This window comes from Acomys russatus, chromosome 14 (genome assembly GCF_903995435.1).
Source record: "Acomys russatus chromosome 14, mAcoRus1.1, whole genome shotgun sequence".
NCBI lineage: Eukaryota > Metazoa > Chordata > Mammalia > Rodentia > Muridae > Acomys > Acomys russatus.
In genome coordinates, this window is record NC_067150.1 from 52,014,130 (window position 1) to 52,036,736 (window position 22,607).

General features: G+C 45.1%; 1 protein-coding gene across 1 annotated transcript in view; it reads left to right on the top strand.

Annotated features, from left to right (window-relative positions):
- The first annotated feature begins 590 nt into the window (after window positions 1-590).
- Uaca (uveal autoantigen with coiled-coil domains and ankyrin repeats) overlaps window positions 591-22,607 on the top strand; it is an 87,332-nt gene continuing 65,315 nt past the window's right edge. Inside the window, exon 1 of the mRNA XM_051156601.1 lies at window positions 591-832. Within this exon, the coding sequence (XP_051012558.1) occupies window positions 749-832 (84 nt within the window). The 5' untranslated portion in view covers window positions 591-748. The remainder of the gene's footprint in view (window positions 833-22,607) is intronic.

The following is a 22,607-nucleotide window of genomic DNA, read 5'->3' on the forward strand; positions in this document are numbered from 1 at the left end:
GTTTCTCTATGTAATATTCCTAGCTGTTCTGGACTCATTTTTGTAGCCCAGGCTGGCCTCGAACTCACGAAGATCCTCCAGCCTCTGCCTCTGAAGTGCTTTTAACAACTGCTCAAGCCATCTCTCCAAGCCGCAAGGCATGCATTGCACCCCTAGCTTGTTAACCGTCCATCTGCATAACCAGCTCCCTTTTCTTACAGGCTTGTTTGTCCTAGAGTTTTCCATGTGTGTGGCAGTGAGATTTGGGGTTCTGGGGTTCGTGTTCTAATGAGGATCCTGGATGCAAGCTGGTTTGTGTGTAGGTAATCTGGAACTTGACGGGAGGAAGATAATTTTACCCTATAAAGGGCTCGCGAATGGGAAGAAGAGGGCAATCTAGGGAAATAAGAACCGGTCTAGGCTGGATCTCAACTTTAGGCGCCGAAAAACTGAAGTTCCCTAACTTTTCCTCCAGAGGGGAGAGGAAGGGTGTTATGAAGTTTAAAAGGGAAGTCCCGCCCTCTTCCCGGTTTATGATTGGTCAGGACCGACCCCACCCCAGCCAGGCGGTGGGCCCGATTGGCTGCTGGAAGGGACCGGGTCGAGCGAGGCCCCCAGGGCCCCAGGTGGCAGGTGGGGCGGGCCCGGCGCGCTCCGGGGCGTCCGCTGCTCTGGCTCTCGCGCTCGCAGCCCACAGCCCGCAGCCTGCAGCCAGCAGCCCACAGCCCGCAGCCCGGTGTGGGATCCAGAACCTTTGAGAGCTGTGGCCATGAAGAGCCTCAAGTCCCGGCTGTGGAGGCAGGACGCGCCCGCCCCCACGTCGCCCTCATCGCCCACCTCAGTGGCCAGCACGGTGAGCAGTTCTTGTGGCGGGGACCCTCTCTGTTGCGCCCCTCACCGAGGATCTGAGCTTCCTGGAGGAGTCCCACATACCCTCTCCCTTTGACTTTTGCGGGGTATCCCATTCCTACTCCTTTCCACGGGGGAAGGGGACCCCTCTCTCTGTCTTGCCGTGGTGCCACCCTGCTCTTCGCGTGTCCCTATCGCGCTAGGCGCCCGCGATTCCGGAGACCAGGTGGCCCCGGTCTTCCACCCGGTGCCGCCCGTGCGGACTCCGGACCCACCAGGCTCCGTGGCTTCCACTCCGGCCAGAGTTGGGAGAGACGTTACGTGTTCTCCGCTGGAGGGAGGCTGTCACAGGGGAAGTCTGGTTCTCAGCCAGGCTGGGCGAGAATAGGGATCTCGTCTGCAGACAAAGCCCGGCTTGTGTTTGACCCTAGAGGTGATTGTCCTGTTGGCTGAGTAAATCCCACCTATGGGGCAGGTGGGTGCGGAACACGGGTGCCGAGCCTGGCCTCTGGGTGCGGGCGGAGAGAAGTGGAGCTGCACAGCTTCTCTCTGTAAATTGGCAGAGAGAACAGAAATCTTGGGAAACATCCTGACTGCAGATGTTAGAACTTGGATAATTTGGCAGGTTAGAATGGCCGTATCATCAAAATTCTGTTATTGAGGAAGTTCCACTTTAAAAGTCTTACAGAGTCAAACACAGAGGAGAGGGAATGTGCAAACTGCCCGATTAGCTGGTGGTCGTAATTAAAATGGACCTTTATAATTTTATATATTTCACCAAAGGCTAATAAGCTTCTTATAAGAATACAAATTAATCAGTGCCTGGTTTTGAATTAATTCAGATCACTGTCTCTCTAAAGGATCACCCTTACTTAGTAGTAGTTTAGTTGGCCTTAAAGGAAACTGGAGAAACTAGACTTAAAAAAAGAAAAAACTAGGAAAATGATTCTGAGTCTGGGTGTGGTGATGCCTGTTAGTAATCCCAGCACTTGGGTGGCAGAGGCAGGAGGATCACGAGTTCAAGGCCAGCCTGGGCTATGTAGGAAGTTGGAGTCCTGGCTTATAGGAGAACCTGACTCAAAACAAACAAACAAGCAAGCGAGCAAGCAAGCAAGCAAACAAGGTGGGAGAGGCAGGGACTGAGAAAGAAATGGTAATAGAGTCAGAAGGCATGGCCTTTGGTGTTTGACCATGCCTGAATGTGCTTTGTAAATTCACAGGAAAAAAAGTTTTTCTTTCGCTTGACTTAAAAACTGTTTGGCAGGAAAATGTAGTGTAGCCATGGTTACAGATCAGCTTCTTCCCCAACATAGCAGAAGAGCTGCCTTTCTCCAGACTCCCCAGGTTGCTTTGCACCAAGGATTTATGTTGTCACTTGGAGGTTTATGTCCCTTCGTTTCACTCCTGTTTTCTAGAAGCTTCGAGACTGTAGCTGTTAGTGTTGTCAGTGTGCGCCTTGGCTTGGTACACTCATGAGTTTGTCTTCAACACACACCACACCGAGCGTTCTGCCATTTCTTAAAATAACACCGTTAACACTCAAATGCATGGTGTAAAAGCTGTTCTCTCCGAAGCAGCAGACACTTCTCAGTTTGTTGAAGTGCAGAATATACTTTGTAGGGGTTTTGAAATGAGAGTAGCTGGATGAAATGAAAGTAGCCCGGCAGGAGCCAGCCACCCGTAGTGTCATGTGGGTGAAGGGGAAGGACAGACCCTGTAGCTTTTCAGCAGGGATAGCCCAGAATCTCTGGTTTGGGGTGTGTGTGTGTGTGTGTGTGTGTGTGTGTGTGTGTGTGTTCTGTTCTGACTGATGGGCCCCCTGTCTTCATCTCTCCTTTTGTCCTTAAACTTTTTTGGATAAATCCAGCACATGACTTAATGTCTGTCAGGAACAAAAATATTTACAACGGACTATCAAAGCATCAGTCTCTTATCTTTCTCCTTCAGCCCCACCTTCCTCAGAAGCCACAGGGTTATTATACACAGACACACACACACACACACACAAACACACACATAAACATACACACACAAGCACATACACATACACACGCAAACACAAACACACACACAACACAAGCATACACATACACAAGCACACACACAAACATGCACACATACAAACACACACGCACAAGCACATACACACACAAACACACACATACACAAGTGCACACACACATAAACATGCTCACACACAAACATACACACATACACATAAGCACACGCACACACACACACACACACACAAACACACAAAAACACACACACACACAGTTTTTATAGAAATAGCAGCACGGGTGTCTGATAGGTAAGATGCAGTGTCTCCAGGTACTTTAATTTTTAAATTTTGTTTATTTATTTGTGTTTGCTTGTGTATGGGCACTGTGTGTCACAGTGTGTATGTAGAGGTCAAAGGACACTAGCAGGAATCTCTCCTTCCATGTGGATCCTGGAAATCAAACTCTGGTCAGTCTTGGTGGCAGAGCCCTTTACTTATGGCATTGTCTCACAGAACCTCAGGATACTTTCAATCTGTATTTCCTTTCTGAGTGAACTCGACTCTTTTTTCCTTGTTCTTCTGAACCTCCTTCATCTTTGCTAGAAACAGTTTGTCCTTTCTACCTTTCTGTGCGTTGTTGATTTGTGTATGGACTTCACATCCAGGAAACTGACACCTTTCGTACAAACATCTAAGATTAATTCTTAGTTATTTGTTATGATTCTTTATGGTCATAACATTCCCTATGCAGAAAATTGTTGTTTTTATACAATTTAACTTTTGGTTTTATGACTTTATGTTACATGTTGGTTTCTTAAATGGCAATATTGAACAACACAAAACTCTTCCAAATTTCTTGTGGTGTGCTTTTTTATTTTTTTACTTTGTTACATTTATTTATTTAGGCAGGATCTCACTACGTAGCGCTGGCTGCCCTGAAATGCACTCTGCAGACCAGGCTGTCTACATAGATAGACCATTTGCCTCTGTCTCCCAGAGCGCTGGGATTAGAGGTGTGGGCCACCCCACCTGGCTCAGTTTCATTTTTAAAGATTTATTCCCTGTAATGTAAGAGGGTGTACAGCCTGGTTTCTTTTTCCTGCCCCACCTCCAAGCTTCGAGTCTCCTAATGTGAGTCTTAAAACATTCATTTAACTTTCATGGCAATGATCATAATTGACTCTGAGCAACTTAGATATGTTTGTAGCGTAGCTGTCTTTGCTTCCATCTCAGCTTAACTAGCTGAGCAACAGACTGAGAGATGTAAATGTGTGAGTGTTTTATGGTGGTGCGCAGTACACAGCATCACTCCCTGCCAAGTATAGTTATACGTAGAAGTATGTTTAAATATTCTCAGCAGCAGCAGCAGCAGCAGCAGCAGCAGCAGCAGCGTTAGATCAGTGCCAATGGGTTAGAATTCACTGACTACGATGTGCCTCTCTACATAGTGGGAAGTGCACTTGACAGCGGTACATGTTGGTAGTATCTATTTGAAGATTGATTATTTATTCTTCATATTTGGAGATAGTACCATCTATTAACCACTAGCTTGGAAATCTCTGTGTTATATTTGTTTGTTCTCAGATGAGGTCTTACTTGATAGCCCAGGCTGGTCTGGAACTCACTATGTAACCCAGGCTGGCCTCAAATTCATGGCAATCCCCCTGCCTCTGCCTCCCAAATGTTGAATTAACAGGTGTGAGCCACCACACCTGACATATGTGCATTTATTTTCTCTCTTTCTCTCTTGGTTTTTTTCTTTTTCTTTTTAATGATTTTTTTCCCCCCATTTTTTGTTTATGGTAGCAGGGTTTCTCTGTGTAGCTTTGGCTGTCCTGCACTTGCTTTGTAGACCAGGCTGGCCTTGAATACACTTTCACCTGCTTCTGCCTCCCTGAGTGCTGGGACTAAAGGAATGAGCCACCATGCCTGTCTGCCTGTCTGTCTGTCTCTCTCTCTCTGTTTAAAGATTATTTATTTAATTATTTTACATTCATTGGTGCTTTGCCTGTATGTGTGTCTGTGTGAGGGTGTCAGATCCCCTGGAACTACACATTTATTCTTAATATCTAAATTGGAGCTTCAGCTTCCCAATGGGGTCATTAAATGACTGGCAATACTGCATCAGATCTATATCAGTTATGTGATGTACAGTAATACTAGGCTTGCTCATTTTCATGGAGTTCAGATTAGGACATTTGAGTAATAAAATTAAGGGACTGTATTTCTAGATGAAGTAGAGGTGCTGAAACAAATACTGTGGCATCTTTTGGCAGGACTATCTATCCCCTTTACATTTTATGTGTCTTCCGTGTTATAATTTATTAAGGTCTTTAAAAAACATTAGGCATATGTATGTGAGTTGTGTGGTTGTGGGTGTAGTGTCTGTAGAGGCCAGAAGAGGGCATCAGATCCCTTGGTGCTAGAGTTAATGAGCTGATATAGGTGCCGAAAACCAAACTTGGATCCCAAGCAAGAGCATCAAGTGTTCTTAAGTGCTGACTGCAGCCTGGTTTATTAAGTTCTTGATTGTAAACGTCATTTTGCTAATCTTTCTCTAGGCTATTTGTTATATAAAATTGTGGATTTTGTAAGTCAACTAAGTATCTTCTGAAGCATCTTGCTAGTCTCGGTCAGTACCTGTCCAAACAACTGATGTTTCTAAAGGGTTAAAGTTACAAATAGAGGAACTTGGGAAAACAAAAACCAAAAACCAAAACAAAAGACAAGCAAAAAACCAAACCAAAACCAAACCAACCAACCAAACAAACAAATCAAAACGCACTCCTTTTTGTTCCTGTCAGGGCTATTAGCTCCTGTGTATTAGAAAGCAGAAGGGTCTAAACAGGCATTTGTTTTAGTTGTGGTTCTGAGGATGAAGGCTTCCTGTCTTAGGCCCTGGGGTTTGAGTGTGTCTGATATGATGCTGATGTTAACACTGCTGTGACCTGGGGATAATGTGAATAATCAAGAGCGCAAATTGTTACGCTTATCCTAAATTTGGGATAAGCACAGTTTACTCACTGTCATTACAGAGCCCAGCCTTTAATGAAAAACGTTTACCTTAATTGATGCTTTGTTCAGACAGCTTATCATGTGTCCCCATGTTACTTCCTTGTGGCCCTGGAAGGAGGTTACGAAGGAAGAGGCTCTTTTTTTTTTTTTTTTTTTTTTTTGAGCTTATGGAGATGGCTCAGTTGGGGGAAATGCTTGCTTTGCAGGTATGGGGACCCAGAGCCCCAGAACCCAGGTAGGAAAAGCTTATAATCCCCATGCTGGGAGGAGGAGCCAGGCAGTTCCTTAGCCACTGCTGACCATACATACTAGCCCACTTAGAAACTCTAGGCCAATGAGAGACCCTGTCTCAGAACAAGAAGGGCCGTTGCTGCTGAGGAATGACAGTCCAGCTTGCCCTCTGATTTCACATGTGATGTTGGGTGCACACATGCATCCACAGAGCTCTTTTTTTTATAATTCAGCTTCAGGCTGAATGCTGCCTCAGGTTCACCCGGAAATGGATCCATACCTGAACCGCAGACTCTTTTCCCCACAGTGTCCAAGCTCTTTTTTCTTTTAGCTTTTAAGATTTTTAATTATACGTGTGTGTGTGTGTGTGTGTGTGTGTGTGTGTGTGTGTGTGTGTGTGTAGCACATATGAGTTTATGTGCTCTCAGAAGCCAGAAGTGGGAAGTGGGTGTCAGACCCAGTGAAGCTGGGTTTGCAGATAGTTGTGAGTCACCTGACATGAATGTTGAGAACTGGACTAACATCCTCTGGAAGGCCAGTCAGTGTTCTAGCCACTCTCCCTCCAGCCTCTTAAGCTCATATACACATATATACTTATGTATATGCATATATGTACTATATATACATACGGATATGTATATATAGTCTTTAAAAAATCATATATGTATACAGTGTATCTTAGTCACATCCACTTCCACTCTTCCCTTTAACTCTGTCCACATCCTCTCAATGTGTTTTCATCCCTGCTTCATGTCTTTTCCCCCATAGTCCACAGACTTGAGTGATAATTTAGGACTTTAATTACCTTACTACGCATACACATTCAAAAGCATCAGGTTAGAAACTGGAAGTTACTTTATTTTCTAAATCTCCACGTGCATGTTTTCACATATGTGAGGGAGCATGTGTTGAGTGTATGTGCTCATGCCTGTGGAGAGCCGAGGACAACATCAGATGTTACAACTTCAGGAGCGCCCTTTGGAGACAGGATTCATACTGGCTGAATCGAGTCCCAGCAATCCTCCTGTCTCCACTTTCCCAGGGCTGGGATTACAAGCACACGCTATTCTGGCTTTCTATATGGATTTGAGAGCTCAAATTTAGGCCTGCAGGCTTGCAAGGCAAGCACTTAACCACCCTAGCTATCTCTCCAGCCCATAGTCACATTATCTAGTCTTGAAAAACTATGGAAAACATGAGTTGGGATCAACAATGGGTTAATAATTATATCCTCTTTGGAGAATTAGATAATTCCAAGGCAGGGGCAGAGGGAGCAAAGATTGGACTCACTTTTCATATGGGAATAGAAGAATGCTATCAAAGATTGGACTTTGAAACCACAATGGCGAGGCCCTCCTCCCCAGCAGGGATGGGGCCTTTTAAGCATGATAAGGTCAATGGACTGCACTTTAACAATGATTTAAAATAGCATCATAGCCGGGCGTGGTGGCGCACGCCTTTAATCCCAGCACACTTTAATCCCAGACAAACCACTGTGACTTCGAGGCCAGCCTGATTTACAAAGTGAATCCAGGACAGCCAGGGCTATCACACAGAGAAGCCCTGTCTCGAAAAGCCAAAAACCAAACCAAAATAAACAAATAAAATAACATCATTAGTCACCTTGGAAGATGCTAGGGCACAGATAGATGCATATCTGGTTTTTTTTTTTTTTTTTTTTTTTTTGAGACAGGGTTTTTCTGTGTAACCCTGTCCTGGAACTCCCTCTGTTGACCAGGCTGGCCTTGAACTCATAGAGATCCGTCTTCCTCTGCCTTCCAAGTGCTGGGATTAAAGGTGTGCACCACCACTGCCTGCCTACAGACAGACATTCTTTTAAGCTAGAGAAAATAAAGACAGATAAAATGTTTCTGGTTCTTTCCCTTTGTGAACTGTATCTCAGCTTAACAACATCCCTGAAATGGAAAGCCCTTACAGCAGATGAATAAGGGCTGAGCTAGTTCATCACATATTTTGTTTTAGCTAATGAATGAGAAAGGGGTGATGGGCTTCATGTCTTACAGTTTTACAGTTCCTAATGAGTTAACGGATTTCGAGTCTGGATAGAGTGACCATTAGGGGCTACCAATGTCTCAATAAAGAAAGACCAGTTATTTATGTTCAGTGCCACACTGGATTTCCAATAAGAAGAGCCACACCCAAACACAAAAGCCCTTCACATTTATAGCCAGTGTCTTTAGAAATACACAGGACAGAGGATCATGGGAAGCAGCCATCAAAATTCTGCTTGTGTGAAACTAAGTTTGTTCATAAAAGGGAAGAGATGCAGGAGGAGCCTAGAGATCCCAAGAGATGTAAGGGTTTAGAAGCCATTATTAACCAATCGAAATGGTGGACGTTTGGAGCCCCTGAGTAAATAGCCGTACACCACAATTGTGGAAGGGTAACCAGCAGCTGGAAACTGCATATGGAATCCTTTAACAGATTTTAGTGTGACAGTGGAGGTGATAGGATTATGAAGACTGTCTCAGAGAGTATTTAGAAGAAACACTGACAGAAGAAATGATAGAAGTCTAGAGTTTGCTTCAGAATGTGCTGGGGTGGTGAGAGGGCATACAGTTGAAGTAGGATTGGTCATAACTTCGCAACTGAACCTGGCGCTCATAATGAATGCATTTGCTTTAATGGTCTTATTGAATTTAGCCAATGTTCTAAATGTTAGGTCTCAAAGAAACCCAGACAAGCCTCACTCAATTCCTGTGTCTCCACCCATCACTTCTCACCCAACCCTGTATCCTAAACCTCTCCCCTCCTAGGGGCTGGGCTTCTGTCCCTCCACCCCCACCCCCCCACCCCCCAGCTTCTCTTTCCTATATAACAGCCATTTTGGCTTTGCACTCTCTTGGTCCCTTGGCATCTTGGTCAGCTTGCCCCCCATCTCTCTCCTTCACCCTCATCATCCAGTCCAGTCTGCTGGCCTTGATCAGTCTACAGCCTTCCAGATGCCTCTGGCTAAATTCTCCTTCATACCTACAATAAACCTTCTCATTCATACCTTAGAGTGGTCAGGTTCTCATTTTTCACTCACTATAAAGTTTCAATAGTAAAGATCTAGTCATAGCCTCCAAGAATTTGAACATAAATTAGACATAAAACCCTAAAAAGAAATAGTGTCAGGACCCAGGCAGCACTCGTGAAGTAGAGGCAGCCAGATTTCTGTGAGTTCAAGGCCAACCTGCTCTACAAAGTGAGTCCAGGACAGCCAAGGCTACACAGAGAAACCCTGTCTCAAAAACCAAAATAAAACAAACAAAAGAGATAGCATCTGAACTATGACAGAGGTCTGTTTAAATCCGGGGTTGAGGAGATGCCTTGCCAGTAAGTGCCTGAAAGTGTCAGGACCTGTGTTTGATCTTCAAGCCCAGTCATGGTACATGCTTGTAATTTCAGCACTGGGGAGGTGGAGCTGGGGATCTCTGGGGCTGGGTGGGCAGCCAACACAGCGGGACACGTGGTGAGTCCCAGGCCCCTGGGAGTCTCTGTCTCAAGCAACTAGGTAAGGAAGGTCATGTGAGGTTGTCTTCTGAATTCCGCTTGCACACGCATGAGCATGTACGTACCTGTGCACACTCTCTTTCACAGTCTGTGCACAAGAGGTCTGCAGGCATTGCTGTAGGAGCATAGATGTGTAGGGTGGGTTCAGAGGAAAGACTGCAAGCTTAACAATTAGAATGGCCTTTGAGGCAGAAGAGCAGTGTGTGTGTGTGTGTGTGTGTGTGTGTGTGTGTGTGTGTGTGTAAAGTTAAACAGCCCTCTGAGGGGGCAGTAGGTTTGGAAACCAGCTCTGGTGTCATAGTGTTGGTGAAAGATAAGTATTAGCATTTAAGAATTTGGGGGGCAGTGGGGTGTGGTGGCACATGCCTTTAATCCCAGCTGTGAGTTCCAGGCCAGTGTGGTCTACAAAGCGAGTCCAGGATAGTCAAGGTTACACTGAGAAATCCTGTCTCAAAAAACAAACAAACAAAAGAGTTTGGGAGGCAGGAAAGTGGCAGGAGGCTATCTTAGAACATATAGGAGTTGTTTTGTTTTTTCCTTAAAAAAAACTTGAATTAAAGTTTTTAATTATTTGACACTTTAAACTGTTTTTTTGGAGAAATCTTGGTAGGGCTTTGGAGTTTTTTTTTCCTCAGAAATGATTACCGTAGCGACGTAACAACCTCGTCGCTCTCTCTCTCTCCTCTCCTAGAGAGAGCTAAAGATGAGCAGAATTAAGTTGTCAGCCATGCTGAACTTACAGTGGGGTTTCGGGAAAAGAGAGCTAAGAAGATAGGTAAAGCATTGCGGCATGCGCATCCTTTCCCCATCACAAGAAGCCTTTCCTGCTCCCCATCAGGGCTAGGCAAGTATTTGCCCTGCCTCCTAAGGGTGCTAATGTTTCCACAGGCATGAGCAGTCATGGGAGATAGGCCCACGTGGTTTCTTTAGGGAACTTGCTCTCAGAACAGATGGCTGGAGAGTGGGATGGCTGACTCACACTGCCTTGCCCCCATCCCTAAATGGTAAGGCAATGAAAGTTCTTGTTAGCTGTTCCATAGTTAAACAATGGATATATGTTCTTTTAGAGCTAGGAATTCAGTAAACCAGTCAACCAACCAGCCGAACAAACAACCAAACCAAACCAAAACCCAACCACCCCAGACCAGTTGGATGGTTTGTAATCACAGAGGGTTTTGTTGAGAGTTACATATGGTAGACGTCACCATTTGGAGATGCCCCAACATGGTGCCCCAAAGAGGAGCTAACATGTTAGTACGGCCAAAGATCCTGGAAAAAGAGGCTGTGACGAGCCTGTGTGAGGCCCTATCCTCAGTACCAGGAAGCTCCTGCCTGTAAGGCAGGCTTTCCTTCCCACAAGTTCATGCGTGTTTATTGAAGAAGACAAAGTATAGTTGAAAATAAACAGCCGAATAGGAGTCCGTTTACAGCACCGTTATGGTGACCTGGTGGACAGAGCTGGGTCCAGGACAACCAGGGCTATACTGAGAAACCCTGTCTCAGAAAAGCAAGAACAAAAAGTTAAAGCTGGGCCTTTGTACCTTGAACTGTATGAAAGTGGGGAGAGGAGGCTTATCTAGCTAAGCCTGGCCTCAGACTATGTAGTGGAGGCTGGCTCTGAACTCCTAAGGCTTCTGCCTCCAGCCCCCAAGTGCTGGGATTCCAGGCAGGTATAGCTGCTCCCAGCAAGAGGTCTCGGAACTGTGATTCATTTTATGATTCATTTCTCTTCTCTTGATAGATTTTTAAAAAAAAAAGATATCTTAATTTTTTTATTATTTATAACTGTGTGCCTATGGATATGTGCGTGTGAGTTTAGGTGGCCGAGGAGGCTAGAAGTATAGCATGCCTTGGAGCTGTAGTTATTTCAAGCCACCAATATGGGTGCTGGGAACTGAACTTGGTGCTCTGCAAGAGCAGGAAGTCCCCACCCCCACCCCCCCAGTTTTTGAAACAGGGTTTGTCTGTGTGATAGGCTCTTGCTGGACTCACTTTTAGACTCAAGAAGATCCACCTGCCTCTGCCTCTGCCTCTGCCTCTGCCTCGCAAGTGCTGGGATTAAAGGCTCGCACCACCACGCCCGGCTCAAGAAGTGCTTTTAACCACTTCAAAACAAAGCAAAAAACCAGCTAAGCAGCCAGCTAACTACCCAGCCCACTGTAAATTGTAAGCAGAAATCATGGTGAAGGACAAGTAGGTAAGTGAGGAAAGTGAAGGCACTTTTCAGTCACAGCAAAGGCCTATCGTGAGCCAAAGGCTGGCTGTCTACAGCCTCTGGAAGCGCTGAACAGCGGGAAGGGGCAGCTAGCACGCTGGTGCTTCAGGAGCAAGCTCTGAGGCCTGGGCAGCTTGACCGGAGTCTTGCCACTCCTGGTAATTGGTTTCATGACCTTTGGCAAACTACTTGCACATATTTGTTTCTGAATCTGGAAAATTCCCAACTAGTAACTGTTTTGCCAGGCAGTTGTGAGTGTTAAGTAAGAAACGGTATAATCAATCAGTGCTGGGCCAATGCTTGGTACCCGTCCTGTGGGCACCTCTTTCCTTGAGAGACTTTGTCACAGTCTGCAGCAGCAACCACTTGGCTCTGTTGCCTTTCCAGTTGTCCATATGCAAACACCTTTTCAATCTTTTCATTACTAAGGAAGTCAAGCACTTGCAGGCTCTTATGTAGCCTGGACCTTCCAAAATTCACCCACATCTGCCTCTGGTAGCTGCGTGGAAGGAGGTGACTGCAGTCCCTTAGTTATCAGTGACAGCGAAGTAATATTTCTCCATCCTTCAGTCTCCTAGGTTGAGCACTGGGAGGTGAGAGGCTCCCAGCTTTGTGAAGGAGCTCTGTCAAGATAAAGCAGCAAGTATGTGATCCAGGGCAAGCTACTGGCCCAGGGTGGGGCGGAGGCGTGGGAGCGGGGAGTCAGTCAGGTGTCCCTTTATTCTGAGCTGCTCCCTGACTCTCAGTGCACTCACAGTGCTATCAGAGTCTGCCTGCGTCTTCTTAGGAATATACCTAAGAAGTAAACTGCATGTCCATTAAGTGGTCTCTTCCTCCTTTCTCTTCCCTGTCCCCTGGCAACCACCAATCTGCTGACTGAACCTCTTAATCTGAAGCTTAACAGAGGTGAGTGGAAGCCGCCCAGGAAAGGGCAGAAACCATCCAGAGGGAGAGGCGAAGGCACAGAGAGGAGAAACAGAGGGGAGTGAGGGAGCTGGCAGTCAGATCGGCAACCCAGCATTGTTGGATCCTAGAATACTACCCAGAAGGTTGTGTGGGAAGTAGGCAGTGTCTTAAAAGACGCCATCTTTAAGAGTGTTGCACTTGGGGTTAGGATAGAGTGACGGATTGGTTGTCAAGAGCACTGGTTGCTCTTCCAGAGGACCTGAGTTCAGTTTCCATCAGGAGATCTGATGGCCTCTTCTGGCTCCATGGGCATCCAGATGGCCTGGTATGCCTGTGGTGCACAGGCATACATGCAGCAAAACATCCATAGACATAAATATACGTCTATATGTTATCTAGCATCTGTCTGTCTGTCTACCTGTCATCTGTCTCTCCAAACACATATATGTAAGTACACACACCGTTACCTCTATTCAAACACAAAAGAAAGAGTTGCGCTTGTACTGTGAACGCAGAGGTGGGAGTCCCATGTTCAAGTGCAGTTTTCATGGGTGGATCTTTGTGGACGCCCTGATGAGAACGGATTTGAGAGGATCAAGCTTGTGGCAGTCCCGAGCTGTTACAGACTGTTGCAGACTGGAGCTGGTGAGGGCCCAGAGCATGCAGTGCTGAAGAGATTGGAGAGATGGTCACCCAGGACCCACACAAGAGATTCACCATCCAGAATCCCACCCACTCCTCACCTGAGAGCTTCCCACAGTCCCCGTGTTTGAAGCTGGCCTGTGACTACCTGGTAATTGTGCTCTTAGCTGGGTAGAGACCTGATGTGTACCCACGCATCAGCAGCCCAGGTGGTTGTTTAAATAGTCTTATCTGTAGTCAGTTGAGATGAATGGTTCAGTGTGCTCTTAGGGTTTGGAAAAATACCCCTGGCAGCTGAAGTTAGTAGCTAATAGTCCCTGTAAGCTGGGGTTTTAGCAGACATGTGCTCAATTTCTTCCATTTCTATGATGAAAAATTGAAACTCAATTAAGGAGACTAGCACAGTGAAGTAGGGTGAGTTTGCTGGTTAGGTTCAGAAGTTGATATGTGTACGTGTGTGTGTGTGTGTGTGTGCGCGCGCGCACACCTACATGTGCATGGAAGTCAGCAGGCAACTTGAAGGAGGTGGTTCTTTCCTTCCGTGTGATTCAAGGGATTAAACTCAAACTAGCAGGCTTGGCACCAAGTGCCCTTACATGCTGAGCTCTCTCACAGCCCTGGCTATATTTTCTCTACACATGAAGATGTATACAGAACATATAGAGTTTATATACTATTTTTCATTGAACCATTTGGAGGTAAGATATAGAATTATATTTCAGCATAAATACTATAGCACATACCACTGGAGTAGGCCAGCTTTAGTTAAAGAGATGACTCAGCAGTTAAGAGCACTGGCTGCTCTTCCAGGGGGCCTGGGTTCAATTCCCAGCACCCACATGGAAGCTCATAGCTGCCTGTAACCTCAGTTTCAGAGGATCTGACTCCCTCTTCTGGCCTTTGTGGGCATTGCACACATGTAGTGTGCAGACCTGCATGAAGGCCAAATGCCCACATACATAAAATAAAAATAAATCGTAAAAAAAAAAAAAAAAAAAAAAAAGAACAGGGCGTCTTAAATATCTCCAGTGTGATGTGCTGTATGAAACTATAACTCAAAGATGAGGACATATAAAGGAGGTATAGATTAGAGTCTCAAGATGAATGAGTTTTGTTCTCAGGCTAGCTTTCGAATCCATCCATGCTAAGGCACAATGCGGATGGCTTCTACCATGCCCGTGGGACAGTCGTGCTGGCTGGTAATGTGTTTTTATATTGATTCCCCTAAGGCAATATAAATACCAGGATGCTCACTTAGGCAGGAAATTCTCTGTCGGATGCCAAGTCAAGGGGTGCTGGTGTTCCCCCAATCTACACAGTAGTCCTGATTACTGACAGGGACTAGTGAGAAGAGGGTGTTGGTGTCAAGCAGATGGCCTCAGGATATGTGTGAGCTTTGAAGCTGGCTCCCCTCTGGCCGGCCTACCTGCCTGCCTTTCTTTCATTCATATTTTCTCTCTCTCTCCCTCTCTCCTCTCTCTCTCCCTCCCTCCCTCCTTCCTCCTTCTTTCCCCCTCTCTCGCCTCTCCTTCCTTTCTTTTTCTTTTTTCCTAATGTCATGCTCCAGACCCTATTCCTGCAGCCCTCTTCCCTGCAGGTCACACCGAAAGATCTGAAACTTGGGATGGAACTTTCAGGAGACTGCTGTCTGAGAGCTGTATAAACACCACACTCAGGGGCTCTGTTCCTTTACTCTCTGAGAAGTAAATGCTTTCCTGCTGTGGGCTGATGTACGTGTGTGTGTGTGTGTGTGTGTGTGTGTGTGTGTGTGTGTGTGTGTGTGTTTGTTATATGTATATATTCTCATGTGTTAGAGAAGTGTGTGGCATGACCTCACTTTTTTTTTGTTGTTGTTGTTGTTGTTTGTTTTCAAGATGTATTTATTGAAGCTGAGCACAGTGACCCACACCTATAATCCCAGCACTTAGGAACGCAGAGGCAGGCAGTTCTCTGTGAGTTCAAGGTCAGCCTGGTTTATAAAGCGAGTCTAAGACAGCCAAGGCTAAACAGAGAAACCCTGTCTCAACAAAACAAAATAAACCCAAAAAAACAAAAAACCAAAACAGAAACAAATGTATTATTTATTTTTATTTATATGTGTATGTTGCCTAGGGAATGTAAACAAAAAATTCAGTGTATGTCTCTAAATATCTAAATAGATATATAAACTATTGAAATATTCAGAATAGCTCAAATGAATCTGGAAATTAGATTATTGTGTCTCATATTTTGACCATTAAAATAAACTTTCTACTTAATAATTTTAGCTAATAGAAGCTCATTTTCTGTTGGTTTATTTAAGAAGGATTTTTATAAAAATAAATTTTTCTTTGATGTAAATTATTCTATCGCTTTATGTCTATGAATGCGTCCCACAGGAGTGTCTGGAAGACAGAGTGGCAACGACCCACCATGGGGTGCTAGGGATTTAGATTCTCTTCAAGACCAACAAGCAAGCGCTCTTAACTGCCGAGCCATTTCCCCTGCATCCCTACTTTGTGTTTTTGTTTACTTTTTTAAGCAAAAAGAGAATTTTAGGAATGGCCAAAACCAGTGCCTTTGAGCTTTACCATCAGCTCTAGTGATCAGAGACAGCCTAGAGTGGCTGAGACCCATGGCAAGATGGAAGAAAACCTTGCTGTGGCTCCAAGCACAGTGCCTAAAATGCTCAGGTCTAGGGCAGAGCACTTTACTTGGGTAACCCTCTGATGTTTATCTTGCACCTGACCAGAATTTTTTAAAAAAGATTTATTTATTTATTATTATGTATACAGTGCTCTGCCTGCATGTGCCTATACACCAGAAGAGGTCATCAGATCACATTATAGATGGTTGTGAGCCACCATGTGGTTGCTGGGAGTTGAACTCAGGACCTTTGGAAGAACAGCCAGTGCTCTTAACCTCTGAGCCATCTCTCCAGGCCCCTGACCAGAAAATTTAAGGTATATAAAAGGAACATTTTGGAAGCTGGGCAGCAATGTGTAGAGAAATGTAAGCATCAGCGGCCAATCTGTCAACTGTTCGTTTTTTTTGTCAGGCATGTCTGAGGCCTGGATTGGCTCAGCTCTGAAAGTAGAAAATGGCGCTCACACCCTGAGGTAAAGTGAAGAGTGCCTAGATCCAGAAAAAAATGTTCCTGGGCTTTAGTTCAACCCGCTTTTCGTGTGGAGAATAGCACAATTTTTATTTCTCTGCAGAGCTGGTTTCAGTGGTTGACTGAACAAAGCCTGCTTGATATGGAACGAACTTCATAAAGGTGACAAAGGGCACATTTTTCCCTCCACTAACTTTCAGCACAGAGTGGAACACTGTTTGATGACGGGTTTTATACTTAGGACCGTCGGAGTGTCGCATTCCATGGTGTCATTCATAGCTGTCAATATGCTCTTTCAACTGGTTGACACTAATGGGCACAGTCCGGGCTCATTTAATTGAGAATGAGTCATTGGACCGACCTGAAGATTTGCCAGTGTTTAAGTTATAGTTCCTTTGGGAATAATAATTCCAGCAAAGATTTTAGGCTTTTTTTTTTCTTTTCTTTCTTTCTTCTTCTTCTTTTTAATCTCAACTCTTTATTGCCTACCCCAATGTCCTCCTGTTATTCCTGGGAACTATTTCTAGCCCCCTTGCAAACGGCCTCTCTCTGAGTATAGTGCCAGCATAGCTTGCTATTATAGGTAGGTTTTTCTTTCTTTATCTCACTGGCAGCTCTAGCTAGAGGTGAACCACCTGGGGACCACAGTGGTGTTCATGGCCTACCAGGCACTGCTTTCAGATAGCTTGTTGTATTTGCTAGCCGCAGTATGCCAGGGGTTTGTGGTGGTTTGAATAGGAATGGCCCCCATAGGCTTTGAATGTTTGGTCGCTAGGGAGTGGCACTACTTGACAGGGCTTAGGAGATGTGGCCTTGGAGGAGTGGGAGTGGCCTTGTTGGAGGAAGTGTATCACTGGGCATGGGCTTTGGTGTTTCAAATGCTCACACCAGGCCCAGTCTCTCTCTCTCTCTCTCTCTCTCTCTCTCTCTCTCTCTCCTCATCTCTCTCTCTCTCTCTCTCTCTCTCTCTCTCTCTCTCTTTCTCTCTCTCTCTCTGCTGCCTGCTGATGCAGATGTAGAGCTCTCAGCTCTCTCTCCTGCAGCGGGTCTGCCTGCATGCAGCCATAATGACAATGGACTAAACTTTTTGAACTGTTAGGCAGCCCCAATGAAATGTTTTCCTTTATAAGAGTTGCCATGGTCACGGTGTCTCTTCACAGCAATAGAAACCCTACCTAAGGCCCTGTTCTTTTCCTCCGTCTCCCTCCCTTCTTTTCTTCTCCTCTTTCCTTACACTCACTCCCTGATAGGGATGGGCTATCTCAAACGAAAGTCTGTCAGCTGAAGCCCTCTTTGTCCAGAGACCTGCCCGTCCATCCCCACTTGTGTCCTTTATTGTGGTTTTCTGTAACGACTTTTAGGCAGGATGCCCTACAAATGGCCTGGTTTCCATCACGCTCCTTTCTTTACCTTCTCTGGTTTTCACAGCTAGAATTGGGTTGAAGTTTGTACTAAGGAAATTGTCATTTTTGTCATTGGTTCAGAGTTTTGTGGTTCTGGCCTCTCCTGAGATACGATCTCTCTCTCTCTCTCTCTCTCTCTCTCTCTCTCTCTCTCTCTCTCTCTCTCTCTCTCTCTCTCTCTCTCTCTCTCTCTCTCTCACACACACACACACACACACACACACACACACCTCTATAGGGGTTTGTAGATACAGCTCATTTTTTAGGGTGCTTTCCTAGCATGTACAAAGCCCTGGGTTTGATTCGCACCACCATATAATTCCAGTGCTGTAATGTGCACCAGTGACCTCAACATCACAAATCCCAAATCATCCATGGCTACATAGTGCATTTGAGGCCGGCCTGGGCTGTATGAAACCCTGCCTTAAATACACGAGCGCGCGCAGACACACACATACATGTCTCTGCCATAAATAAATAGATAGATAAATAAATAAATGTGTGTATGTTTCCATTCACTCCAGCATCCTTTTAAATTCAGATCAATCTATTCCTTTTCAGTTTCTTCTTCTTCTTCCTTCTTCTTCTTCTTCTTCTTCTTCTTCTTCTTTTTTTTGGAGACAGGGTCTCTCTGTGTAGCCCTGGCTGTCCTGGACTCACTCTGTATGTAGACCAGGCTGGCTTCAAAGTCACAGTGATCCGAATGCCTCTGCCTCCTGAGTGCTGGGATTAAAGGTGTGCTCCATCACACCTGGAGACATACATACATACATACATACATACATACATACATACATATATATATATATACATATATATATATAATTTATTAAATGTTTACAATCTTATGATTTGAAGGGACCTTACAGTTTTCTAGAACAGTGGCTAGGTGACCTTTGAGCTTTTTGACTGCAGCCCCCAGGGTGTGATGTGGAGGTGATGGATGACTCTGTCCCTAATGCCCGCCCAGGACCTGGGATGAGGTGAGGACATGTGCTCATGGCTAGTGAAGGTTCCTAGTCATTTTGTTTCCAGCGAGAGGCTCAGGAGTCTTAGCTCTACTCAGATGAAGGCTAATGGACTGGGCTGACAGACTCAGAGGCTGGTAGCTCCAACTACAGACTTGTACTTATCACTCTGGGTGTTAGTGCCAGGCTTACTGCTCAGCGTGACTGACATCGCCAGAGGCTGGTGCTTGGAAACTACTGAGATCCCTGGTTATACACAGCAGCTGTTGGTACCAGCTAGCACTTTGGTCCTTAATACCAGCTAGCATCTTTGGATTTTGGGACCCTTACAGACCTAACCCCTCCCCCCCACACCCCCAGCCTCCAAAGCTGGGTCTTTGACTTTCAAGACTTTTGTAGGTCCTTGGAGCCTTCCAGCATCCGCAGCCTGTAGTCTCTCATCACCTCTGTCTTTGTTAGCCTGGACTCTGGGCGCTTGCTTTTTTTTATATACTACTGCCCTTTATTGTAAATGCCGTCTTTGCCCAGGCTGACCACTGTTTCAGCCACTGGCTTAGCCTGCACTATGTAGGGTAAAAAAAAATCACAAGCAGACAAAAATAAAAAGTAAAAAAATCAACCCACAGAAACTTTCTTGGTGGTGGAATGTTGTAATAATCTAGGGCAGCATGGAAGGGTGTCTCCCTACTGATGCCAAAAAACCAAAATAAAACGAAAACAAAAAACCAACAACAACAACAAAACAAAAAAGCCAAATGAAACACAGCCTCCCAAGTCACTGGTCCGCTGCTGAGTTAGTCGGGCAACTCAGGCTCCAGCAGGAGGGAGAATAGCTTCAGGTTTATCTGTAGTTCACCCAGGCTTGCTTTGCCTGGTGTGGCCTCCTAGGCCTCTGGGGTGGTCTGGAATGGTTGCAGCTTGGGTGAGGCCTCCTGAAGGAGCCAGGACTTATTTGCTGTGGGCTTTGCAGCTGGAATGCTATTAGAGTAAGCACAGAGTGTCCCGAACACCCAGCTGCCTTGAGGGGGTCTGGCTGAGGGACAAGGGAAGTGGGCTCCCATGTTATCTGAAAGCCTGATTGGCTCGTACTTGGCAGTTTCTCTCATTCATAGAAAACGAAAAATACTGAAGGAAAAAAAAAGCCATTATAGGGAGCTTGCAATAAAGACTTAATGAAAGCCTAACATAAAACTAACAGTCTCAATGTTTCCCAGGACCAACTCTTCCCCTGTGCTCTAGAAAGACTCCCTCTGATCCACTAGGACAACTTTCATGTAGCCAAAGGGGATATTAGCCGAGTGGGTCTCTTCTAAATACACCAGCCCTTTTAAAAAGGGTTTTGTAGAGATGGCTCAGCAGTTAGGAGTGCTTACTATTCTTGCAGAGGACCCTGGTTTGGTTCCTGGTACCCATGTAATGGGCTTATACCCACCAGTAATTCCAGTTCCAGGAGATCTGGCTCCCTTGCCTGGCCTCAGGCACCTGCACACATGTGGTGTACACACACACACACACACACACACACACATACACACACACACATACAAATAAATCTCTTTTTTCCCCATGTAAAGATCGGTGTACTCTTCTCTGCCTCCAAATAGACCTGCAAGCGAGAGAGAGAGATGAGAAGAGCAGGAAGGATTGTCCTCTTCTAACTGGGTTGATAATGTCTGGGACCATGCGACAAAGAGTGTGGCTGGCCTTCGGCGGCTGAGAGAGTTTTCTGGATCACAGTTAGTAAGGAAACAAAGACCTTAGTTCTGTATCTTCGAGGAACTCTGTTCTGCTAGCAGCCATGCGACCCCGAGTAGATTTTAGATAGGAGCTCATCCTCACTATGCCTTTTTAGCCTTCAGGAGACCAGACCTCAGGCAGAGTGTGTCCATCCTACCTAGACTTCCGACCTACAGGACTGTAAACTTATATATTTGTAGTCACCTGTTATACGGCATAGAAATTAATATGGGTAGCTTTCATACAAGTGTATAGAGAGATCTGTAAACAAATCTTTTAGGTTAGAAAATCAGATTAGAGGAAGGTATAGGCATAACTCTAAAAGAGTCAGAAAAATATTGCCCATTGACAAAGGCATGAAAAGATCCACAGATGATCAGAAAAAAATGTGGCAGGGTTAGAAAAATGTAAAAATTTTCTATTTCTCTGTTATAATGCATTTGTAATTAAGATAGATTTCTGTTAGTATAAACAATTTGTATAATTATAGGAATTTTATTTGGAGATTTATTACTATATGAAACACTTGCTAGAGGTACATATAAAGATACTATATTGATGATTTAATATTGTTTTATTATCAATAAGATAATTGGTACCATAATCTGTAGGTAATAAAAACCTTGCATTTAGAATATGGGCCAGTTCACTAGACTACCATTGAAATATATTTAAACACATTTTAGCACATTAAAAAATTAATTTTGTGTGTGTATATATAATTTTATGTGCCCACATGTCTGTTAGTCCATGGGTCACATGTTGGAAGGCAACTCACACAAATTGGTTTTCTCCCTCCACTATGTGGGTCCTGGAGATTGAGCTTTAGGCTTGGCTGCAAGCTCCTTCATCCGCTGAGTCATCTCTCCAGTCCCCGATGAGATGGCTTTTACTGCCCAACGTTGGTATGGAGGATACACAGGCCTGTACCTATTTTAAAAAGACATTCCATGTAGGGCTGTAAATGGTAGCTGGAATTAGCCATTTTATGGAAGCGTTAAAGCATGCTGTAGCTTCAGGTCGGCCCTGTTGATCATGGCCTTTCCTCATGAACAGCTGAGGATGTGGAATGGAAGTTTCCTGATTGCTCTGCATTGATTGAGTTCTAGCTGGGGGAACCTCTGGACATTATGGGTGAGGCTGAGTCAGGAAGAGGAAGGAACTGCACTTAGGACTTATTACAGACACTTTAGGGTGCGGTCCTGTGTACACCCTAGAAAATGCAATGTCTCATTTAAGTCCTGAGGCTGTCCTGGAGTTTTGTTTTGTTATGCTGGTTCTGACCTGGCAGACATACTTTGTTGTGGTTGCTTCTGACTGCTTAGATTGAGGCTGCCCCTTGAGAGGGACCGTGCTTCTGTGCTCTGAAGAGGACCCTATCTGTCCTCAGTTTTGCATGAAACTTACTGATTAAAACTAACATTCCTGGGCTAGAAAGATGGCTTAGTGGTTAAGAGCCCTTGCTGTTCATCCAGAGAACTAGAGTTCATTTCCCAGCATCCACACCGAGTGCTTCACAACCTCTTGTCACTCCAGGGGACCCTCTTCTGGCCTCCTCAGGCACGACACACACACACACACACACACACACACACACACACACACACACACACACACACTAAAGCTTCAATAAAGCAGAATACAATTTGAGTTTGCATAATTACTTCTTAATTATGAGATTTAGGTAAATATTAGTGACAAGAATATTAGCCACCAGAGGGTTTTAAACAAAGGAGTGGCATGATTTGGGTTGGGCTTAAGAAAATATTTTATGAGGCTAGACAGATGACTCATCTGTTTGTTTAAGGCCCTTGCTGCTCTTACAGAGGACCGAGGTTCCATTCCCAGCACCCACATGTGGATCACAGCTCTCTGTAACCCTAGCTCCAGCAGATCTTCCATCTGTACCAGGCATGCAATGCACACAGTGCATATACATGCAGGCAAAAAATAAATACATCTAAACACATAATAAAAAGAAAATACAGTCTGGCAGTGGTGACACATGCTTTTAATTCCAGCACTCGGGAGGCAGAGGAGGGCAGATCTC